This window comes from Phacochoerus africanus, chromosome 2 (assembly GCF_016906955.1).
Source record: "Phacochoerus africanus isolate WHEZ1 chromosome 2, ROS_Pafr_v1, whole genome shotgun sequence".
NCBI classification, from domain to species: domain Eukaryota; kingdom Metazoa; phylum Chordata; class Mammalia; order Artiodactyla; family Suidae; genus Phacochoerus; species Phacochoerus africanus.
The window spans coordinates 160,431,612-160,455,650 of record NC_062545.1 but is presented as its reverse complement, the minus strand read 5'-3'; the positions used below and the strand labels follow the sequence as shown (position 1 = coordinate 160,455,650).

Genomic DNA, 24,039 nt, shown 5'->3' with positions numbered 1-24,039 from the left:
TCATCTAAAAGGCATTCTTTTCCTCTCCGACTTTGCTGACGTATAATTGAAAAATAAAAATTGTATATATTTAAGGCATACAATTATTTTGTTATTTGCTCACATTGTGAAACAATCACCTTGATTAAGCTACTTAACATAACCATCACCTCACATTAAAAAGTATTCTTAAAGTGCTGAAAATTACCTAGGTAGGTTCACCTTATTTGATTTATGGAATTGCTTACTGAACTTTTTATCTCCCTCTCTCTCACCAATCCTTATTACGAAGGATGAATCAAAGAAAATTAACAGCGCATTTGTTTTCTATATCTACTATTGAGATTTGAGAGTCTCTCTAGGATGTTGAGCTACTAATTTACATTGGTTGATATCTTACCTTCTAAAAAGGTTTTTCACTTGTTTCCTTTATAGACCACTTGCTTAAGTAGCTTCTATCGTCCATATAAGTTTACATACACAGTATGTATAACAGCTTTCATTCTCCTTAAAGCCAGTATTTTCATTTCAGCGAAGCTGATAAACAAGGAACCGAGCCATAGAGGAGTCTTTATTTTGTCCCTAAACCATGTTGATTGCAAAATTCTTACTCTTCCTAACTCTTCCAGTTACAACTTTTGCTCTATTCGCTGAGCCTTATGTTCATAATGTGCATCGTCATAAACAAATCGGATCATAGAATGTTAGAACTAGAACAACATCAGAAGTTATTTGGCTCAGTTTTAAAACCTATTTTTTCAGTCGTGACATACATTTGTCTCATGAAAGCTTTATCAGGAGGCTGATAATAAAGAAAGAAAGGAAGGAAAGAAGGAAGGGAGGAAAGAAAGAAGAAAAGGAAGAAAGTGGGAGTGTCTGGGGCTCTAAAATCCTTTGGGGAAATAAATAAAATGAATAGATGAGCAGGTCACAGAGTGCACAAAGGGAAATTGGACAGATTTTTTCTGGAGATGTTGGTACAAAATCAATCAGCCCTTTGGTTCTTAGCAAATTAGTTGCTTTCTAGAAAGTACCCCCGCCTCCCCAGTCTTTCTGTCAGTAGGTCTTGATAATTTCTATCCTCTTGTTGTTATCTGGCTATTCTAGTACATGGATTAAATAGCAATCCCACCCCCAACCCAAGGCTGCTATAGGAAAAAAAAATTGAAAATAGCTTAAAATACATTTTGCAAGTCCTATGTAATAAATCAAAAGAAGTTTAAACTATAGAAATTCAAGTATAAGAGAATGTCCATAACAATGGGTATATGAAGTAAAATGGTTCTTTGCATCACTAGCTATTATAAGGATGTGTGTATGAAGGGGTATGTGTCAAATATTACTCCAAGGCCTCTATAAAGAGACCCAATTGGAAATAGCAAAGAAAACATAAACAGTAAGTTAAATATGTAGTTCAGTTGAAGGCACAGAGCATGAGAATTTGTTTAAAAATGTATGACATGCATTCCTTTTCTATTTGTTCCTTAAATCAATCAATGACAATTTTACCTTGGATTCCAAAATAGCACATGAAAAAATGTACTTGTGGGAGGGGCAGAGTTCATATATTTCCATTCCTGACAGGGTGTGGATTGAAACTTACCTGGCCAGCTGTTAGCATCAACTCTGAAGGCAAGAAGGTAAATGCTAGCATTATCTAATATCATTTTTAGCAATGAACATTGCCCTGGGATTTTATTTTACATGATGGATGCTATTTTTATTCATTTTTATTAAGGCAAATGTCTTTAAAAAAAGAGCAATTTGTTTTATGATGTTTGAATTTTTGTTAAATGTGGCAGTACCTGCTAGGAGATACTAGCAACACTTGTCACTGCCCTCAGTCCCAAAACACCTGGGTAGATGTTTAATGTATCTGATGGATTTTTTAAAAATGTGGATGTCAATAATTTTTGTGTCTTTACATACTTGACAGAATGTATTTCATCTTTTTATTATCTCTGAAATACAAAATGGTAAAATACTTAGAATACCTGTAAATATGAGTTTAGATTTCTCTTTTTCAATATACATTGGAAATGCTTTTGATTGCATCTTTTACTGGTATTTCTTTGTTTATAGATATTGTTTATCATTTAGTTCATTATAACCAGGTTTTATATTTATTCCATATACCTTTGTGAACCTGGAATTTCATTCTTGGGTTTTAATAGCTTTGTGAAAATTATGGAAATTGTAAGACATGAAATACTTTTGGGATGTACTTTTTTCTTTCTATACTATGTAGGTAAGTATACAGCATAATTTCACTCAGAATATCTTGGGTTGTTAGAAAATCTATCTAGTCTAAACTTGCACATTTTTTTTTTCTTTAAAATAAACCATATTTTAATGTTGAACAATTTATAATAAAGTAGAAAATTAATCAAAATTGATTCTACTATATAATACCTCTATTGATTCCAGCTGCCTGCAGAATGTATAGAGTTAATATGAAATACTGAATTATCTAATATTTCAAACAGTAGAATTACTTACAATAAAAAAAACAAATGATAGCAAATCCATAAGTACTTATCAATTGCCTGTAGATAGCATCATTTGTTTTCTCTATTGATGGGATACGAAGATGGATAAAAAACATGGAACCTACTCTCAAGAGAACTATTCTCTGAAAATAAAGATAGAAATATCAAAAGCAGATAAAGTTATAAGGGAAATAGATATACAAACATGTGTTCTTTATATATATAAACATATATAAATGTTATATGTTTCATATAAACATACGATTACAAGATTAGAAAGGACATGGAAAAATAAAGGCAATTGATTTGTCGGTATTATGAGAGAAAATTCAAATTTATTGTACTTGTAGGCCTTCCAACCCTGGTGCAGTTGGTTATGAATCTGACTGCGGCAGTTCCGGTGGCTGTGGAGGCGCGGCTTTGATCCCCAGTCCTGCACAATGGATTAAAGGATCTGGCCATAAAGATAACAATAAATAAATAAGTAAATAAATTTGTCGTACTTGTATAACACAGGCAAGTACATTCAATATCTTGTAATAACCTATAATGGAAAAGAATCTATAGAAGAACAGATGTATGTATGTATGTATAACTGAATCACTTTGCTATACACCTGAAACTAACACATCATTGTAAATAACAAAGGACAGAAATAAACAATGAAACCCCAAATTTATTGTATAGATGGCAGAACCTCATAACTAATATTCTGTCATCTGTACAATAAATTTGAATTTGGAAACAAATTTCTTCTTTTACTTCATTAGAGGGTAAATAACAAATTGCTTACTTGTGAAGTATTACAGGCGAAATATAATATTTTTACTGATATGAATATGAAAGTGACTTTTTTCTTTTTTTTTCTGAATGAAAATTGCCCATCAGCTCCTCCCTATATAGCTATGGCTGGCAGGAGGTAAGGATGAAATAATGCAAGCCAGTCCTGCTTTGGGATAAGGCATTTGGAGTCTTGCAATTTCAATCTCTCTCTCTATCCATATGTTTTGCTTTTTCAGGGCTGCACTCACGGCGTATGGAGGTTCCCAGGCTAGCGGTCTAATTGGAGCTGCAGTTGCTGGCCACAGCCACAGTCACAGCAATGCCAGATCCGAGCTGCGCCTGTGACCTACACCACAGTTTATGGCAATGCTGGATCCTTAACCCACTGAGTGAGGCTAGAGATCGAACCTGCAACCTTATGGTTCCTAGTTGAATTTGTTTCCACTGCACCATGATGGGAACTCCTCAATCTATATTTATAATGCATTTGTGTAGATTTCAATGCAATGTGAAAATGATTTTCTAGTAAATATTCGATATAGAGGATCCTGATAGATCTCAGGCGTCTTGGAAGGGCAGGCAAACTGGTGCCCGAGTTGCCCATGGGCAGAGGAAATTCAGGAAAGCCCTGATGGACATGCCACCCTGGGAGATCCTTTCTACAGCCCAGGATCCTTTCTACAGCCCAGAGACATAGATAAGACACATACCTGCTGGAAGCATCCTTCTGCCATAAAATTGTGTGGTGGGTCACTCAGGGAATAGCATTGTGTAGTAGTAGTGTTATCTGCTCTGGATGGCAGCAGGTGCAGGAGGGAGGAGAGTGGCTTTGAGATTGGGCTAAATTGACCTGTTTGCACATCAGCTGCATCATTTAATGATGAGATGTAAAATGAAGATAATTTATAACTTATGAGATTTTTTGAGAACTAGAGACAATATTTGTGAAATGCCAGGTACATTGCAGGCTCAAATGAAGTGCTAGCTGTTACTACAGAGTCATTGTGGGCGAGGGTATTACTAATTCTTTGAGATGAATAGAGTTTTGAGGGACCTTTCTCTCTTAGAAAGTTATTTCAAATCTTAAAATAATCAGGACCGAAGTTAATTATGTACAAGTTTTTCAAGTTGTAGCTTATTAGGAGGCAGCCTACACCAGCAATCAGCCTTCAGGTTTAGACTTAGCCAAACAGTAATTTCTTTGTGTGGTGGATCCTTTCCAGAGTAGACATAAAGTAACTTCTGTTAATGCTTGGGGAACATGTCCTAATTGTAGCTGGAGCCAAATTTCATTGTGAGAATTTACTCTTGAATTTTCAATATACTCCTAGTTTTTGTGTTAAAACGCAAATAAAATTCCAATGGCTTAAAACTATCTGCCATGTTTAGTAATACATCTACAGTACATTTTAAAATTATATATATAACTTTAAAAAGTTATATAACTTTAAAATATATGTGTATGTATATATATAGCTATAAAGCATATAAAAGTACATAAGAAACAAGTGTATTAAGTTGTGATGATAGTTGTACAACTCTAAATATAATAAAACTCATTGAGTTAAAAAAAAAAGAGTTCCCACCGTGGCTCAGTGGTAATGAACCTGACTAGAATCCTTGAGGACACGGGTTCTGGCCCCCATCAGTGGATTAAGGATCTGGTGTTGCCTTAGGCTGTGGTGTGGGTTGCAGACATGGTTTGGATCTGGTATTGCTGTGGCTCTGGTGTAGGGTGGCAGCTACAGCTCTGATTAGATCCCTACCCTGGGAACTTCCATATGCCATGAGTGCAGCCCTAAAAAGATAAAAAAATTTTTTTTAAAAAAGAAAGAAAAGAATAAAAAATAGAGGTGGTGAAATAAACAAAAAATAAAATAATATATAACTTTAAAAAGTTATATATAAAAAGTTATATATAATTTTAAAATATACATATATGTATGTATATATAGTTATAAAACAAAATATTATAAAACATATATAAAAGTGCATAAGTGCATTAGTTGTGATGATGGTTATATAACTATAAATATAAAATTCATTGAAAAAAAACTAAAAAAAAAAGGTGTAAGTTTAATGTTCAACCAACGCCCAGATCAAGAAATTTAACATTTCCAGCTCCCCAGAAGCCTCTCATGCCTGGCCCCATGAGTCCTAAAGCTGCTGCCATCAGTTAAGAAGAGCAAATTCTGCTTTTCCTCTTCCCGCTCTCAGGAGGCTTGTTGGTAGTTTGAAATTGACCACGGTGGGGCTATTTATACCATGGAAATTGGCAAATATTTCAGATAATGGATTTTTTTTTTTTTTTTTTGCTTTTTAGAGAATCAGTCTAACCCACCACTGTCCCCACCTGTTGCTAACCATGGTTCCTCCCCATCCACCCACACGGTGACCACTCTCCTGACTTCTAAAACTGCAGGTTAGCGTCACCCGTTTTCACTAAACATGATTCCTGAGAGATCCCAGTTAGTCAGCCTCTTTGGTTATATATCCCATCACATGGCTGAACAACAAGTTATTTATTTATTCCACTGATGGGCCTCTATGTTATTTCTAAATTTTGGCTATTATGAAAGCAATGCTATAAATATATTTGTACACAAAAGGTTTTAAAATCTGAAGGTTATTTTGCTCTATACCTCTGAAAAATAGCTCTTACAGTTACATTTTAGTATTCTGAGGGTTAGATCTCCACCTTTTCCATTGATTGCTAAATTGGTCCTATTTGTAAGTCTAATGGATTTGGAAACAGTGGTTTAGATATTACAGTATTCAAATTAGTAGAGATGTAAAGGGATTTTTGATAAAGACAAGAAAAGTGAGCTCAAATTTCTTGATTTGATTTGATTTTTTGTAACAACACATCATCACATGACTTTTATTGACCATCAAAGCCTATCTTTAACAAATGAAAACAGTTAAGAAGCATTAAATGTTAAAAAGTGTTATGTTTTTAATTGCCAACTTAAATCTGCAATATTAGAAGGCTTACCTTTTAATGAAAGCTGTTTTAAAAAAATCTTCCTGTGTAACACTCCTTTGCCTTTTCTACTTCATTTTATGAATTAATATCTTGTTCCTCTGTGTTCCTTAGACTCTCTGCTATAGCTGCTTATATTGTAATATCTGTTGTGCTAATAGAGCATGGATTTCCCAAAGGCAGAGACTATGTCTTGTTCAGTTTTTCTCATATGCAGTGACTAACCCAGTGGGAATACTTCATAAATGTTGGTTTATTGATGAAGTAGGTTGTTGTCAGATTTGGCCAGTTTCTAATTTCAAAACTCAAAAAACAAACAAACAAACAAACAAACCCCCAAAACCCTCAGAAGATGATTGCCAGATGACATTTAATTAAGCCATTCCTGTTGTCCATATTTTAGAGTTTTATAAAAAGCCAGGAAGGATTTCCCTATTACAGAAGCTTACACTGAGTCCTATAATATTCACTGCAGCTCTTGGGCCATTTTTCTGTTCCTGCCATTCTCACCTCTCCCTTGGAAAGGCAGGCAATGTGAAGTTACCTAGTCTGTCATGGAAGCCAGCCTATGGGATATAATCAGGTGCACACTCAGGAAAGGGAACTGTTTCTAGATGAGAACATAATAGGAGTTGAAGCCAGGTTAAGGAACTTGTGAAAAGTTTACCAACTTTAGTGCAGATTCTGTGTTCTTTATGCATAAATGGGCACAGAGAGAGAGAGTCTGGAGGGGAAGGTGCTTTGCAGCTCACCGAGTGAGTAAGGGTAGTCCCCGAATTAGAAAGGAGTGTTAAAAAGAAGCATCTTCCATCAGAGACCAGGCACGGGCATGGGAAGATCTTAGCCCTGCTTTTCTCTTTGCCAGCATGTGATTGTGTACAAGTCACCTCACTTCTGCTGGCCTCAGTTTTTTTTTTTTTTTTTTTTAACCTTGGGAGGAAGGGAGTTGGCTGCAGTGAGCAATATTTATTCCTTTAAAGCAGGTAAGATGCTTATTGTTCAAGTCTGTGCATTGTCCTGCCAAGAAGAAACACCCTTCCACTCTGAAGCCAGGGGCACATCTGCACTGGGGTACAAGGGGTGACTCTGAGCAAATAGCTGGGTACAAAGGTCCAGGGTGGGATCATTCAGTCTTTTAATCCAAACCCTTTTTCTTCTTCAATATTGTTTGTCTCTAGTCTTCTTTTCTTTTTATGGCCAAACCTGTAGCATATGAAGTTCCTGGGCCAGGGATCTAATTGGAGCTGCAGCTGAGGCAACAGCCATGCCACAGCCATGGCGACACTGGATCTGAGCCACTTCTGTGACCTACACTGCAGCTTGTGGCAACACTGGATCCTTAACCCACTGAGTGAGGTCAGGTATCAAACCCACATCTTCATGCAGACTTCATCGTGTCCTTAATCCACTGAGCCTCCACCTAGTCTTTTTTTAAACAGCAGTGAACAAATAGCCAGAATGAACATTGCCTTCTCTTCCTTTGATGCCAAAGACTATGATCAAATATCAACCTTTGTTGTATAGCCAAGGCCTTAAAAAAATATTAGACTACCTGTCACCCAAAATTTTATGACTTAACAAAAGCCTGTGAAATCCCCTCTGTTCAGATATTTTTTAATTTATTTGATTTCTCTACTTCCTTAGTAGACTTGTTTACTACATGTTTAAAATGAGCTGTTATTACAGAAACATTGTGTTAGAGATGAAGTTATTTTTCAACACATGCAAGTGTAACTTTCTGAGGTGTGAGGCATTATTGAATTTCCAGACACACCCAGGACATATGTTTCTTGGAAAACACCTATTTGAACTTTGCTCTAATAGCACAGAATGAGGAATATGCTTATGTACAAATTTGGCAGAAAAAAGTGTGAGATTAAAAATAAACCATTTGGAGTTCCCACTGTGGCTCAGCGGTAACAAACCCGACTGGTCCACAAGGACATGGCTTCGATCCCTGGCCTCATTCAGTGGGTGGGGGATCTGGCATTGCTGTGAGCTGTGGTGTAAGTTGCAGACATGGCTCAGATCCCGTGTTGCAGGCTGGCAGCTACAGCTCTGATTTGACCCCTCACCTGGGAACTTCCATACATCCTAAAAAGTTGAAAAAAAAAAAAAAAGCCACAAGCTGAAAAAGGGAGGAAAGTATCAACATGAAGCAGGCATGTGACTGCCCAGCCTATTCTACACTGAAGGGCAACTTAGTAGAAATAGTAGATGTGGTAGAAAGAGCACTTAATTTGAGCAAAGTACAGGTGGGATTTGATTCCTCAGTTTTCTCATCCATAACAAGGGGGTGATAATATCTCCCTTGCAAAGGAGGATTAAAGCTAATATATATAAAACACACGTCTGGTATGCTTTAAAGAAGTTGTCATATTTTTGCATTAGGTTTCTTTTTTTGGTCTTTTGTCTGTTTAGGGCCGCACTGGCAGCATATGGAGGTTCCCAGGAGAGGGGTCTAATTGGAGCTGTAGCTGCTGGCCTACACCACAGCCACAGCAACGCCAGATAGAAGCTGCATCTGTGACCTACATCACAGCTCATGGCAACACTGGATCCCTAACCTGTTGAGCAAGGCCAGGGATCAAACCTGCAACCTCATGGTTCCTAGTCGGATTCGTTTCTGCTGTGCCACAATGGGAACTCCTTGAATTAGTTTTATAAACTAAAAAGGTCTATATTTAAATGGGAAGATGCTAAAACCAGCGTACACCATTTAATTCAATGCAGTAACTATTTCTTAATGCTTACTATGTACCTTGTGTCTGGTGATAAAAACACAAAATAAAGGGGCTTTCGTTTCCATCTTGGAAAGTCACAATATCCTTAGGACAAAAGATGCAAGAAAAGACATTGCATTTGAGAGGGATAAGTCCCAGGTGAGATCTACATAGGATTCCCTTGATACTTCTGGAATAGATTATTGGTGGGGGGCAAGGACTCTGTCCCAAATGAGTCACTTTCTTGCTTTGGTTCACTGCTACCTGTGGTTCTACACTGTTAAGACTAGGTGTTAAACCAAAGGACTTCTAACCCCCCCACATCTTTCAAGGTCTGTTATCTCTTGATTAATATTAATGACTGACGGCAGTGCCTCACATCCTGCAGGTTGTATATGGAATGAGCCAAAAGGAGGTGAGAATGTTGCAAAGGGCACAGCCCAGGACAACTGGCTGGGCATATCTGAAGTCATAGGACATGGAGGGGAGCGAGATTACAGGCAAAAGACTTAGGCAGAACCTGGTAGTGCCGGTGAACGAGGAGGTGGAATGATATTTCCTTGATGGATAACTTGACCATGGCTTTGCTTACCTGAATAATGAAGTTCTACAACAAAGTGCGTAGAATCACGCTTCCCAAAAGATATGTTTAAATCCTAATCCCTAGTACCTGTGAACATGAGCTGATTTGGAAGTAGGGTTTTGGCCGATGTAGGGAGGTCATACCATGTTGGGGCTGGCTAGTGTCCTTATAAGGAAAAAGAAATTTGGATGGACACACACACACACAACCGCAATGACACAGGGAAGAAGACCATGTGAAGGTGGAGGCAGATATTAGAGAGAGGCCTCTACCAGCCAAGAATTGCTGCCAAAAACTGCTAGGAGAAATGCATGAAAGAGATTTCCCTGAGAGCTTCCAGAAAGAACAAATTCTGCCAACACCTTGATTTTGGATTTCTGGCCAGAACTGTGAGAAAATCCATTTTTGCTGTTTAAGTCACCAGTTGGTGTAATCTGTCGTGGCAACCCTTGGAAACTAATGCACACCACTGAGTGAAAATAGATCTCTGTCTGTATCAACATTAGCATCTACATACCAGGAGGCTGGTGACCTTAGTTTCCCAGTTTTTAATGATGTATTGACTAAATGCATATGATTTTATCTCAGGTATTGAAAAATGAGAACTGTGCTCTAATTAATCATCATTTCCTCTTGTTTTGTTTGGTTTGGTTTGATTTTAGGCTGTCATCAGATTCACGATGGACTCACTGATTACAGCAAACAGCAAATTTTGCTTTGATCTTTTCCAAAAGATAAGCAAAGATGATTATCAAAAGAACATCTTCTTCTGTCCTCTGAGCATCTCAGCTGCCCTTGGCATGGTCCGCCTGGGGGCCAGAAATGACAGTGCACATCAGATCGACAAGGTGCAGATCCAGGGCTCAGAGTCAGTCCCTAATCCCCGTTTGGCAAAAGCCTAGCTGTCCACACTGCCCTGGGATCACAGGAGCCAGGACCTCCCTCAGTGTCCCCGCCTTGTTCCTTGCTTTCTTGTCCATCCAACAAGGCTCAGTTAAGCCTCCAACTGCTTACTATGCCTCCCCAATCTCACCTGTCTGATAGCTGTTCTCATCACCTTCTCTGTCGCTGTCTGCATGTCCCACGCTCTTTCTCTCTGTAATTATCGATACCAATATTGCCAGGAATTTTTAGTGTGTGCACAGGTTTTTCTCTCTCACTCATTCCACTGAATAAACATCTATCAAGCACCAGTTATGTATCTAGTGGCTATAGATCCTGGTGTCCTCTTTGACTTCTTTCTTTCTCTCTCACTTCACATCAACTTTGTCAGAAATGCCTGCTGGCTTTTCCTGTGAAAGAGATCTAGGACCCAGGTGCTTTCTGCCCTTCCTGAGCTCTGCCCTTTCTTCCTGGGTACAGCTCTGCTTCCACAGACAGTGTTCTCAACCCAGGTGTCTCAAAGATCCTTTTAAAGCCAGAGTCAGATCCTGTTTCTCATTGGCTCAAAACCCAGACTTCGCATTTCACTAATGATAGAAGCCCGAGCCCTTTCAGACCCATGAGGGTCTGGGGATCTGAGTCCAGATAACCTGGTGACTCCATCCCCCCTTCTACCAGCACCCCTCACACCAGCCACACTGCACCCTGTCCTTGGGAATTCCATACCCACTGCTGCCTTAGGTCCCTTGCTCCATACCCTTTGCCTGATGATGATTCTTCCCAGGAAACTCATCTGTAGCTTACTTTCTTCTCCAGGACTTTGATGAGAGTTTACCTTCTCAATGAGGTTTATCTTGATCTGCAATCTAACACTGCATTCTGGACCCCAGCACCCTAAGCTTCCTTCTTATTCCAGCTCCCTCCCCTCATGTGGCATTTTCTGTTTTCTAATATACTGTCTACAGTAATTAATTATGATGGGTATTATTTTTTTCTATGCCTCTCCCTTTAGAATGTAATCTCCCAGAGGGCAGGAATCTTTGTCCTAGAACAGAGCTTGGCTTGTAGTAGGCACCCAATGCAAATTTGTAGGGTGAATAAATGGAAGTGATAGGAACAACTCCCCCAGTAAACTACAGACTCCTGAGACCAGGTCTTATACTTCCCAGGACTTGGCCCAGAGCACAGGGGTTAAGTATGAACACAGCCACTGTTCCTGACATGGAGGAGTGACTTATTAGATTGAAGGAGAATGTTTTTAGCATCACACTACTTTATTCATTTATTCTTATTTGGAGTATTATTCCACTAGCCAAACTTATGTCAAGTGTGTTTGGTGTCCTCCAAGCTGGGTTTCACATGTTCCTTCTCCAGGCACTGGGCGTCACCTGCCAGCAGAACTGATCTGAGTGGTGCCAGAAGCCCCTTTGTTTCTCATCTTTATGCAAAGCTCTGGATAACCTATCTTTTGCTTGATTGACATGAAGCTCTAGATCAGTGCAGTTTAATATAAATATCATTTAAGCAACATATGTATTTAAAAGTTTTTAGGAGCCATACTAAAATAGTAAGAGATAGGTGAGACTAATTTTAACAATATATATTATTTAACCCAGTACATCCACCATATTATCATATCAACATGCAATTAGTTAAAACATTTAAATGAAATATTTTACACTCTTTTCTTTTTCATACTAAGTCTTCAAAATATGGTGTGTATTTTACACTCACTCTCAGTTCAGGCCGACTCAATAGACACAAGTGGCTTGTGGATGCCTTGATGTTCTTTTAGTTTAGTTACATTCATTCTTAAATGAAGTCCCAGGGAGTAGCATGTAGTTTACTTCCCCTCCATTCCACCTCACAGTCCTAGTCCGAAAAAATCCACTTTCCTTAAACCATTGTTGATTGTTTGGTTGGACAATGTGATCACTGTCACTGCCACATTATAAAAATGTTTCTGAAGCGATTCACATTTCCTGCTGTCTGTACTGTCTGAAAGACCCCATTCCATCATCACACAGGTGCTACACTTCGACGAATTTTCCCAGAATGAAAGCAAAGAACCTGATCCCTGTCTGAAAAGAGAAAAACACAAAGTGCATGCTGACAGCTCTGTGGAAGGGCAGAAGGATACGACAGGGTCCCTGACTCTGCAGGTGAGCTGCCATCCACTCCTGCCCCTTTTCCTCACAAACTGTTCATTCTGAATGTCCTATATTTGGCCGTGGTTGCTTATCCCCAAGGCCTAGGTCCTGACTGTCATCAACAGTAGTGTCCATAGCAACAACCCCAGATGACTCACAACTTCTTTCTTATACATCTTATAGGTCCTTGGCAGTAAGCTAGCTTCCTAAAGAGTAGGATCTAGCATCTTCTGCTCGAGATAAAGGACCTTAGATCATAGCCCCAGTTCAGATCTATGTTTACTGGCGCCAGATCTCCAGGATGGAGTGTGGTTGAGGATGAAGTCAGTAGACAGCAGGGGGAGGAAGCAGCTACTCCTCCCTTTCTCTTTCCACTTTTGCCTGTTCTATTTCCTGCTGAAGTCTGTACTGACACACAAGACTTTTATTTGTTGTCTTATAATAGGAGGAGTAAAGATATTCTCCTGGTTCTGTATCCCCCTGTGTTAAATAGTTTAAGAGGAGGGCAAAGAGAAGATGACCTCTTTCTTGAATCTTTTTGAATACGGAGTAAAACAAGGCACGCTGGTCTGAGATACGGTGTGCACTGCGGAGTCCCCAGATATATGTTTCCTGGGTGATCTTGACACCAGCCTGGGAGCCAAGACTGGGGCCACTTCTCACCCTCCATTCCATTCTTCTCTGCTCGCTTACATGTAAACAAAGTGAAATGACAACTTGCATTAGTGATGTTTTAACACTTCCCATAAGATCACATTTTGTCTTTTCTTTTGTTAGGCCAAGTCTTCAAGCGATGCGAGTGAACTGCTCAGCTGCTACTTCGGGCAGCTTCTCTGCAGATTAGACAGGATTAAAGTTGATTACACCCTGAGTATTGCCAACAGGCTTTACGGGGAGCAGGAATTCCCAGTCTGTCCGGTGAGTCAGGGATGACTGGTGATTAAAGCTACTGTATCACTGACTAGTTAAAAATCAGCAAGTGGCTGGATTACTCACCTGCTGTCTAGGACACAAACACCTGACAGGGATGTCCAGGACCCACCCCTTTCTCCCCCACACCTGTTGCCTTCCTCCCAGTTTTAAAAAATGAGCAATTTAGAGGTGGAAAGAGGGTCATGTGACCACCAGCCTACGGAGCATGTGTGGATTTGGTAATGTTCTCTCCCATGACCCTCTTTCCCAATCAAGGTGTCTGGTAGATGCACTTGGTAGCCACTGTTCCTATTGGTCCCTCCTCCCCCAAAAAGGCACTTCTCTAAAATCACCTTTTATGCCATGATCACCTCCCTATGAAATGGTACTCACTTAAGAAACAGTGAGGTGTAGCCAAAGGACTTGGAGCCAAAAAGTTCAAGGCTTGTCTCTGTGGCTAAACAGCTTTGTACTTAGACCAGGATGCCTGTGAATCTGGGCTTCTGTTTTCTCTCTTGCCTCTAGAAGGAGCCACATACTTAGCAAAAAACACAAGGGGTGAGACCTATTGTAAAGGTGGTGTACAAAGGGTTAGGGCTGGCCCAGTAGGAGGCGGTATCCTACTTTGACCAAAATTAGTACGTTCTCTTACAATGAAAATGAAATTTTATTTTTTTCTTTCTTTTAAAATGTTTTATTTATTTTTTATTTTTTGCTATTTTCTTTTGTTTTATTTCCCCAATACATTATTTTTTTTTCTGCTGTACAGCATGGTGGCCCAGTTATACAAACATGTACACATTCTTTTTTGTCACATTACCATGCTCCACCATAAGTGACTAGACATAGTTCCCAGTGCTACACAGCAAGATCTCATTGCTTATCCATTCCAAAGGCAATAGTCTGCATCTGTTTACCGCAAGCACCCAATCCATCCCACTCCCCCACCCCTTGGCAACCACAAGTCTGTTCTCCAAGTCCATGATTTTCTTTTCTGTGGAAAGGTTCAGCTGTGCCATATATTAGGTTCCAGATATAAGTGATATCATATGGTATTTGTCTTTCTCTCTCTGACTTACTTCACTCAGTATGAGAGTCTCTAGTTCCATCCATGTTGCTGCAAATGGCATTATTATTATTTTTAATGGCTGAGTAGTATTCCATTGTGAGTGTGTGTGTGTGTGTGTGTGTGTGTGTATCCAATATATATATTGGATCTTCCTAATCCAATCATCTGTCAATGGTATTAATCAAGGAAATTAAAGAAGATGTAAAGAAGTGGAAAGATATTCCATGCTCCTGGGTTGGAAAAATTGATGGTGTAACAATGGCCATACTACCCAAAGCAATCTACAGATTCAATGCAATCCCTATCCAATTACCCATGACATTTTTCACAGAACTAGAACAAACAATCCAAAAATTTATATGGAACCACACAGGACCCAGAATTGCCAAAGCAATTCTGAGGAACAAAAACCCCAAGCAAGAGGCATAACTCTCCCAGACGTCAGGCAATATTACAAAGTAACAGTAATCAAGTCAATGTGGTACCAAAACAGACAGACAGACAGACCAATGGAACAGAATAGAGAAACTAGGAATAAACCCAGACACTTTTGGTCAATTAATCTTTGACAAAGGAGGCAAGAACATAAAATGGGAAAAAGACATCTTTCAATAAGTATTGCTGGGAAAAGCTGGACAGCTGCATGCATATCGATGAAACTAGAACATACCCTCATACCATGCACGAAAATAAATCAAATGGTTGAAAGACGTGAATATAAGACAAGACACCATCAAACTCCTGTAAGTGAAATTTTGTATGCTTTTTTTATAAACTAAGACTATTGAAATATAAATTTATATAATATACAATTCATTTATTAAAAATGTACACTGCAATGATTTTGTATATTACATTAAATATTTTTCAAAATTGTAGTAAAATTTCTAAAACACAAAAACTTCCATTGTAGTCATTTCTAAGTATACAATTCAGTAGTATTAATTACATTCACAATGTTGTGTAATGATCACCCTGTTTCTAGAACTTTTTCATCACCCTAAATAGAAACTTTGGAATCATTCATCAGGTTTCTTATTCTTAAAAAATAGAAGCATTTCACAGCAAGGTTTCTAAAGTTACTTGCTATTTGTCTTGTGATGTCTCCACAAATCAAATGTCTAAATCTGGTAGGAAAACTTGTGTCCTCGTAACTATGGACAGCTCCATGAATAAGCATTCTATACCCTAAGTTGTCACTGTAGCCACAGATGTTTCTTGCTAATTAAGACCTGGCATAGGTAGAGACCACAGGCATCTGATTTAAATAACTAGGCACAGTTTCTCATTAGGCTCCTCATGACTGCTTCACTCCTATTAGCATAATTATATAGTTTATTGTATTATTTCCATTCATTCCAATTTATTAGGAATACTTAGAAGGTGTGATTCAGTTTTACCACACGACGATTGAAAGTGTTGATTTTCGGAATGACGCTGAAAAATCCAGACAAGAGATTAACTTCTGGGTTGACTCTCAATCCCAAGGTAAGAAAGACCCAACATATTAGAGGTGGTTTTCTTTTCTATTCAAAAGAAAAAAGTCAGCCCAGCTTTTTCATTGCTAGTCTGTCAGGACCAGAGTCTTACATGTATGGATTGGGTCCAGAGCTTGTTTTGAAGGTGAAAAACCATTAAAATGCTTAGATGCATTTATCGTTGGTTCTTTGCTTCATCATGAAGATGAAATACTTCAACCAAGTAAAATGTCACTAGGATATCAATTATTTCCATATCTTAAAGGATCAGTAAAAAGATTGTGAAGAGGATAAGGTTATTCAGAGAGAAATGGAAACAATAAAATCCTAATTCTTATCAATTTCTTGGTAGATTTAAAGGTGTTTTCTGAGTGAAGGGGTAATGGTGTTAAGTGGTGACAATTTGAGTTCAACATAAATGGAATAATTTTTTTGTAACCAAGCAGGACTTTATTCATCCTTATTTACCCCTTTCTGAATATAACAATATATCAGTTATATTATAACAATATAACACTATAACAGGAGACCTTGAGTGTGGCTCAGTGAATTTTCACCAAGGGAACACATCTTTATAACCACCACCAAGTTTTTTTTTTTTTTTTTTTTTAAAGAATGGAGGAAAGAAAAAGAACACTACCAGAAACCCACTCCTGCTTTCTTTGTCATTCCTCTCCCAAGGATAGCCATTTTCCTCACTTCTAACATTAAACATTAGTTTTGCCTGTTTTGGAACTTTGTGTAAGTGGAACCATACCACATGTATTCTTTACTGTCTGACATTTTATTCAGCAGAGTTTTTGAGTCATATTATTGCATATGGCTGTCTTTTGTGCATTCTCATTAATGTGTAGTATTTCATTATAAAAGTATACTAAACTTATGTATCCATTTTACTGTAGATGAACATTTAGATTTTGATAAGAACGAAATTTTTTTGGTATGTATCTTTTCGTCAGTATGCACAATGCATATGTGGATGAATACGTGTATCCTACCGTGTAAGTAACTAGGAGGGTAATTACATCTCCTGACTGGTGGTACCAATTTATACTCTCCGTCAGTTAATGAGAATTCCATTGTTATAAATGGAATAATTTTTATTTTTAATTTATTTTTTTAAGGGCCGCTCCTGTGGCATGTGGAGGTTCCCAGGCTAGGGGAGGAATCAGAGCTATAGCCGCTGGCCTATGCCACAGCCACAGCAACGTGGGATCTGAGCCACGTCTGCAACCTACACCACAGCTCACAGCAATGCCGGATCCTTAACCCACTGAGCGAGGCCAGGGATCGAACCTGAAACCTCATTGTCCCTAGTAGGATTTGTTTCTGTTGCGCCACTATGGGAACTCCCAGGAATAATTTTTCATATGAAACTGCCCTGACTGATCTTTTCTTGGAGGAAGCATCCAAACTGCAAAATTATTTCTCCTTCCTTCCTCCACAATCCACAAATATTCCTATTCCTTCAAGGTTCCATTCAGTTGCCAAGAGGAAAACTGCTTCACTAAAAAAAAAAAAAAAAAAAAAAATCGTACCAAGGCATGAATATCTACTTACTCCTTACTTAACCCAGTTAGTTAACAAGTGCAGTAATGTCATCTATTACTATGGGATTTAATAGAAACCTTCTTGAGGTGGGGAGGCTTCTCATCTTAAGGCCTAGGCATGCATTCAAGTAACTGATAATTTAGAATTTTAAAGTGGAAAAGGATGCATACAGAAAATGGAGCATTGCCTGATAGCATAGGCTTTTCCAGTCTGCTGTAGGGCTGTGTGTTTGTGATGGGAGTCCAGAGCTGGACCAAGAATGGAAAGGATGCTGGATGGATCTCAGCCACTTGCTGCTTTTTGGCTGTGGGTACTCACATTTCATGGGCCGTAGTTTATTTTTCTATGAAGGAGAGATAATAGTAATCCACTTCTCATGATGGATTAGGATGGAATGAGAGAGGGCACAGGCCTAGCATATGCATTTTTATTTATATTAAGCGTATGTATTCTGCTGCGATGAGTGCTTGAGATAGGAAATGTACACAGAACTTCTTTTTCTAAGGAGGTTATAGCATAATTAGGTGGCAGCATCTATACTTTGAAAGACTCAACCATGGGATAAAGTGACAGATGGCAAGTTCCAATCACAGTGATATAGATACTTGGGAGGTTCTCTCAGTTACAAAGCTCCGAATTGGATTCCCCTCCCCCGTCATCCCTCCCCTTACCGCCACTTCCACCCCCTCAGGATTATTAGTGGTTGAATTTTCTTGGATTAGTTCCTGAACCAGACATGCTCTAGCCTTGGGGATTTTAAACTGAATTTAAAAAACTCTGTCTTCGTGAGTGATTTTGCTACAATTCATATTCAGGATATTCTCTGGAACCTCTTTTTTAATTTTTTAAAATTATTTTTATTTTTTTTACTTTATAATTTTAATTTTTTCCATTATAGTTGATTTACAGTGTTCTGTCAAAAGTGACCCATTCATACACACACACACACACACACACACACCTTCTTTTTCTCACATTATCCTCCATCAGGTTCCATCGCAAGTAACTGGATATAGTTCCCTGTGCTATACAGCAGGATCTCATTGCTTATCCACTCCAAATGCAATAGTTTACATCTATTAACCCCACGAACCTCTTTTTTTCAAAGGTAAAATCAAGGAACTCTTCAGCAAGGACACTATCAACAATGCCACTGTGCTGGTGCTGGTCAATGCCGTTTACTTCAAGGCCAAGTGGGAAGAATATTTTGACAATGAAAACACAGTTGATGCACCTTTCTCTCTAAGTGAGGTACTATATCAGAGCACACAGTTTTCTAGATAATCCACCCACAATTTCCACTAAGTGTGATTGGCAGTATGTATATCAAATCTAAGATTTTGCTCTCTGGGTGACATTTAAAATAAGAGCATTTTGTTACTAATAAAAACCAGTATCTAAAGTTTGTGAAGCTTTTCATGCCAGGCACTGCACGGAGCATTTTCTCTTCACATTTCCTTTCTTCCCCCAAATAACATGAAAATTGGTGTTATTATCAGTACCATCTAGAAGTTGAGAAGGGGGGAAAAAAACAAACACAAAGGGTAAGTTATTTAGCCAAATTCATCAGGATTCACATCGGTGAATTTTTTCCTTAGAAATCCACATTTTTTCTTACAAAAAGGCAAATATGGATTATACATATTATATTCTGTGTCTTGTATGTGATTTATAACTATGTATGTATATTACACATGTATAGAAAGAGAGCCAACAGGGAATATACATTATCTATTAACATAGGTAATAAGGAGAGAGATATGGTGTTGACATTTTCTTTTCTTTCTTTATCTTTTTTTTTTTTTTTTTTGCTTTTTTAGGGCTGCGCCCACAGCATATGGAGGTTCCCAGGCTAGGGGTGGAATCAGAGCTGTAGCTGCTGGCCTACACCACAGCCACAGCAACAGCAGAGCCGCATCTGCGACCTACATCACAGCTCACGGCAACACTGGATCCCTGACCCACTTAGTGAGACCAAGGATCAAACCCGCATCCTGATGGATACTAGTCAGATTCATTTCTGCCTCACCACTACGGGAACTCCATTGTTGACATTTTCTCATTTTTTTGTTTCCTAACTTTCCACCGTGCACATGTACTGCTTCCACAGTGATAAATATTGCTTGTGGGAAAAAAACAACAACCCATGTTCTAAGCCAGTGGGCTGTAGAAAGGGGGTTGGGGTCAGACCTCAGCCCATCACTTTCACTCTATTATTCTCTCAAGTGCTGCATGCTCATCTGCAGTTTGATAACCCCCCACATCCTATGAGGTTTAAGATGCCTGGGGAGGTGCCCTTTCCTCTGACAGAAGCCCATGGAACAGGAGTTGTATGTAGAAGCTTATCATTTAACCAAGGCTCCCATTGATGTTACAGTGGGGTCGTCCAGGCCAGTAGGGGTAGGGGGTCATATGAGGCTAAGAGACTGGAAGATAGAGCTGGCAGGGCTTGTTTCCACTGGCCAGGCTGTGGGTAGACATCTGGATGGACAGCTTACAATAAGTGGCCTTGGGAGCTGAAGAACCTATTAAAATCTTGGGAAGATTGAGAATTGGCAAAGTAAGGGCCACCGGACCAGTGGACAGAGGACTTTTTAGGGTGGATCACTGATGTAGCTCAGAATTTCTGGTGAAGCTCCTTCTCATCTTAATGGACCCCTGTTTTCAGGGAAATTGGGGACCATGTGAGTTTGTGAGCTTTTCAAGGCAGTCCTGTGACTTTCTATCTTGTCCACTACAGAATGAACAGAAGAATGTGAAGATGATGAATCGAAAGGGTCTATTTAGAATCGGCTTCATAGAGGAGCTGAGGGCACAGATCCTTGAGCTGAGGTACACCAAGGGAACACTCAGCATGTTTGTGCTGCTGCCATCTTGCTCTACAGATAACTTGAAGGGCCTAGAAGAGGTAAGTCTCCATTTCCCTGTCTCTACAAAACATTTTATTGTAGATTTGGTGAGAGTAGCACTATCAACCATCTACCATCTTGAGGAAGGATGGCACCTGAGCAATCAGAGAGGCAAAGAATATATATGAACCAGGGGAGTTCCCGTCGTGCCTCAGCAGAAACGAATCTGGCTAGGTGCAGACCTAAAAAACAAAAAACAAAACAAAACAAAACAAAAACAATAAAAAGAAAACAAAAAAACCCCAAAATGAATTGGATGAGATGTTTATTTCTCCTTTGTTAACTAATGAACAAATGCCAAAAATACTGCAGGGGACTTTCTTCTCTCATGTCATAGTTCTTTGCAGTTGTTTTTCTAGACCAGGGAAGCTGGATGCTGAGTAACTTGAGAATTGCTACAAATGAAAAGAATTTTCCCTTTTCCTGAATATCCCAGCCTCTGGCCTCTTTTTTTTTTTTTAATTTTTAAATTTATTGATTTTTTTAGGGCCACACCTGCGGCACATGGAGGTTCCCAGGCTAGGGGTCCAATGGGAGTTGCAGCTGCCGGCATATGCCTCAGCCACAGCAACGTCAGATCCGAGTGCATCTGTGACCTACACCACAGCTCATGCCAATGCTAGATCCTTAACCAATTGAGCAAGGCCAGGGATCGAAGCTGCAACCTCATGGTTCCTAATCAGATTCATTAAACACTGAGTCATGACGGGAACTCCCTGACCTCTGGCCTCTTACACTATTTTGCTGTGACTCAGTTAAAGGGCCTTTAGCAGAATCTTCTTTTTTGATGCATGTGCCTTGACAGAAGTGGAGATGCTGATACTGAAGCAGGTTGTTTGTGAGATAGGAATTAATAAAGGCGGGGGATGCTTAGCTGCCTTTTGTCCTGGGGAGGAAACGAGAGAAATACAGGGAGATGCAAGAACAGGTATAACAATTAGAATCATAACCATTATTCAAAGTGCCAGCACTGTGTTAAGTACTTTGCATACGTTATTTTTTTGTGATACCTTTGTTTTATTTTAAGTTTTATTGCAGTGTAGTTTTTTTAATCTTTTTTTTTTTTTTTTTTTTTTAAGGACCATACTTGTGGCATATGGAAGTTCCCAGGCTAGGGGTCGATTTGAGCTGTAGCTGCTGGGCTACACCACAGCCACATCATGGTGGGATCTGAGCAGTGTCTGTGACCTACACCATAACTCATGGCAATGCTGAATCCCTAACCCACTGAATGAGGCCAGGGATCGAACCCATGTCCTCATGGATACTAATTGGGTTTGTTACCTACCACTGAGCCATGACAGGAACTCCTGAAGTATAGTTAATATACCCAAGGCTGTGATAATTTATTTACATTTATTATTTTGTTTAATCTTTGAAAAACCCTGATGGTATTATCTCTCATTTATAGAACAGGGGGTTTAACTTCGGATTATGAAGGCTTGGTCGTGCTCACCCAGCTTAATCAAACGAGCTTTGCTGGGCTTTGAACACTAGCCTGTCAGACACTAAAGAAAACTAGAACCCAAATTATCCTGTGATTTTTAAAGGGGAAAGAGAGATTTTCTTGGAGGAGTTTTATTTTATTTATTCATTTATTTATTTTTTTAGTGTATAACCTTTTTTTTAAGTTGATGCATTTTTAAAAATGATTTTTATTTTTTTCCATTATAGCTGGTTTACAGTGTCCTATCAAGCTTGGAGGAGTTTTAAAGGAAACCAGAGAATTTTGAGGCTCAGGGAAAGATCTTGAGGCTTGTTACTAACTATGGAAATAAACCCAGGCCCTTGGAAGTACTGGGGGCATCCTTTGCAGGCTCATTATCTGATCCTGAACATTATTTTCTTCCTCTTGCAGCTTGAAAGGAATATCACCTATGAAAAAATCATGGCCTGGAGCAGTTCAGAAAATATGTCAGAAAAAAGAGTAGCTGTCTCCTTCCCCCAGTTTACCCTGGAAGACAGCTACGACCTCAATCCTATCTTACAGGACATGGGCATCACGGATGTCTTTGATGAAACAAAGGCTGACCTTACAGGAATCTCTCCAAGTCCCAATTTGTACCTGTCTAAAGTGGTCCACAAAACCTTTGTGGAAGTGGATGAAAATGGCACCCAGGCAGTCGCCGCCAGTGGGGCTGTCGGCCTGGAAATGTCCTCACCCTCCTGGGAGACCTTTAATGCTAATCACCCTTTTCTCTTTTTCATCAGACATAACAAAACCCAAACCATGCTCTTCTATGGCAGGGTCTGCTCTCCTTGAAAGGAGCTTACTGTCTAGTACATGGGAGCTGGAGGAAAATGGGCACACAGTCTTCCCCCAGTATAACACGGTCATTTGCATTTTTGCTAAACTCTAAAGCTGAGACCGAATTCCATCACAACTCCATGCTCCCTTCCTCCAGCTGTTGGCCCAGGCTTTTCTGACCTTTCTCTCATCCTGTAGCAGATTTTCATCCAAGTCCACTAGTATCGAAGGGCCCCTGCTCTCTATATCCTAAACTAAGGATATAAATTCGAGCAAATAAATTTACCCTCTGTGACCTGAAGTTTAACATAATTGAGGATGCTATTGATTCTAAGTCACCTGCCTCCTTGTGAAGGAATCCTGAGAGTTCAAATCATTAGACCACTTCTAGGAAGCTCAGAAACACTTTACCATGAGTGGTAAGAGAAAACGTTTAAATGGAAAGTGTTTTGGAAACTCAGCTCCATTCACCAGACAGTTAAAATCATGCTGCTTCGCTGGGCAAGATGCCCCACCCCTCCTCTTCCATTTTCTGCTGCATGGAAGGTGCCCTGTGAGATATGTGTCACTTGGGAGAAAGTAGGGCTGGGGGGGTTTCAGTGAGAGCTCCAGGATGTATGACCCCTGCTCTACCTCCCAAGGTGCACTTTGCACAGAGCAGGGGAATGGTATTTGCCTTGTGAATGTGACATCGACTCAGCAGAGAGGCAGGTAGATTTAAAGGGGATGAGTCTCAGTTGTGTTCCTTACTGAGTCTCCAAGACTGCCATCAGGAAGTGCTCCCCCCGCCTCATCTCTTCCTCACCCCAGTCCTCAGAGAATTCTCTGCATATGGAGGGCTGGTGAGGAGGGCTGCCCTCACTGTGAGCTGCTGGGCTCTACATTCCCCTCTGTCTGCGCTCTGGTCACGTGGACTGACTTGTTCTCCCAGAGGCCTGGTGAGAGTAGGCCCGGGCCTGGGCAGAATCAGGTGGAAACCCTTGTCAGGGAGGCTGTTGGTGTCCTCTCAAGCTGGGGTCCACTGAAAGCCTGGCACCAGAGGGTTCGACACTCCAATACATTTGTTTTCTGATGTGTTGTTCTGAATTCTTTTTTTATGTCTTTTTTCTTTTTCTTTTCCTTTGCTCTCTTTTTCTCTCTTTCCCCCTTTCATTCTTTCTCCCTTCTCCTTCTTCATTACTTCCTTTCTTTTTCTCTTGCTTCTCTTTCTTCTTTCTTTCTTCGTTCTTTCTTTTTCTTTCTTCTTTCTTTCTTTCTTTCTTTCTTTCTTTCTTTTAGTTTCTTTCTTCTTCTTTCTTTC

At 39.5% G+C, this 24,039-nt stretch overlaps 1 protein-coding gene across 2 annotated transcripts; it reads left to right on the top strand.

Annotated features, from left to right (window-relative positions):
* The first annotated feature begins 1,571 nt into the window (after positions 1–1,571).
* SERPINB12 (serpin family B member 12) lies at positions 1,572–23,825 on the top strand. Of its 2 annotated transcripts, XM_047769488.1 has the most exons (9): positions 1,579–1,619; positions 5,575–5,673; positions 10,203–10,388; positions 12,450–12,584; positions 13,350–13,490; positions 15,924–16,041; positions 18,691–18,833; positions 20,323–20,490; positions 22,350–23,825. In XM_047769488.1, exons 3-9 carry the CDS (start codon positions 10,221–10,223, stop codon positions 22,752–22,754), a joined length of 1,278 nt encoding a protein of 425 aa, XP_047625444.1. In that variant the 5' UTR covers positions 1,579–1,619; positions 5,575–5,673; positions 10,203–10,220; the 3' UTR covers positions 22,755–23,825. The 2 variants fall into 2 exon arrangements, with proteins under 2 accessions (XP_047625443.1, XP_047625444.1); XM_047769487.1 differs by lacking the exon at positions 5,575–5,673 and having other exon boundaries at positions 1,572–1,619.
* The last annotated feature ends 214 nt before the right edge of the window (positions 23,826–24,039 follow it).

Coding starts and splice junctions, on each gene's coding strand:
- SERPINB12 (XM_047769487.1), top strand. CDS start 10,221: ATGGACTCACTGATTACAGCAAACAGCAAATTTTGCTTTGATCTTTTC. Junction 18,834..20,322: donor CACCTTTCTCTCTAAGTGAG/GTACTATATCAG, acceptor TGTCCACTACAG/AATGAACAGAAGAATGTGAA. Junction 20,491..22,349: donor ACTTGAAGGGCCTAGAAGAG/GTAAGTCTCCAT, acceptor TTCCTCTTGCAG/CTTGAAAGGAATATCACCTA.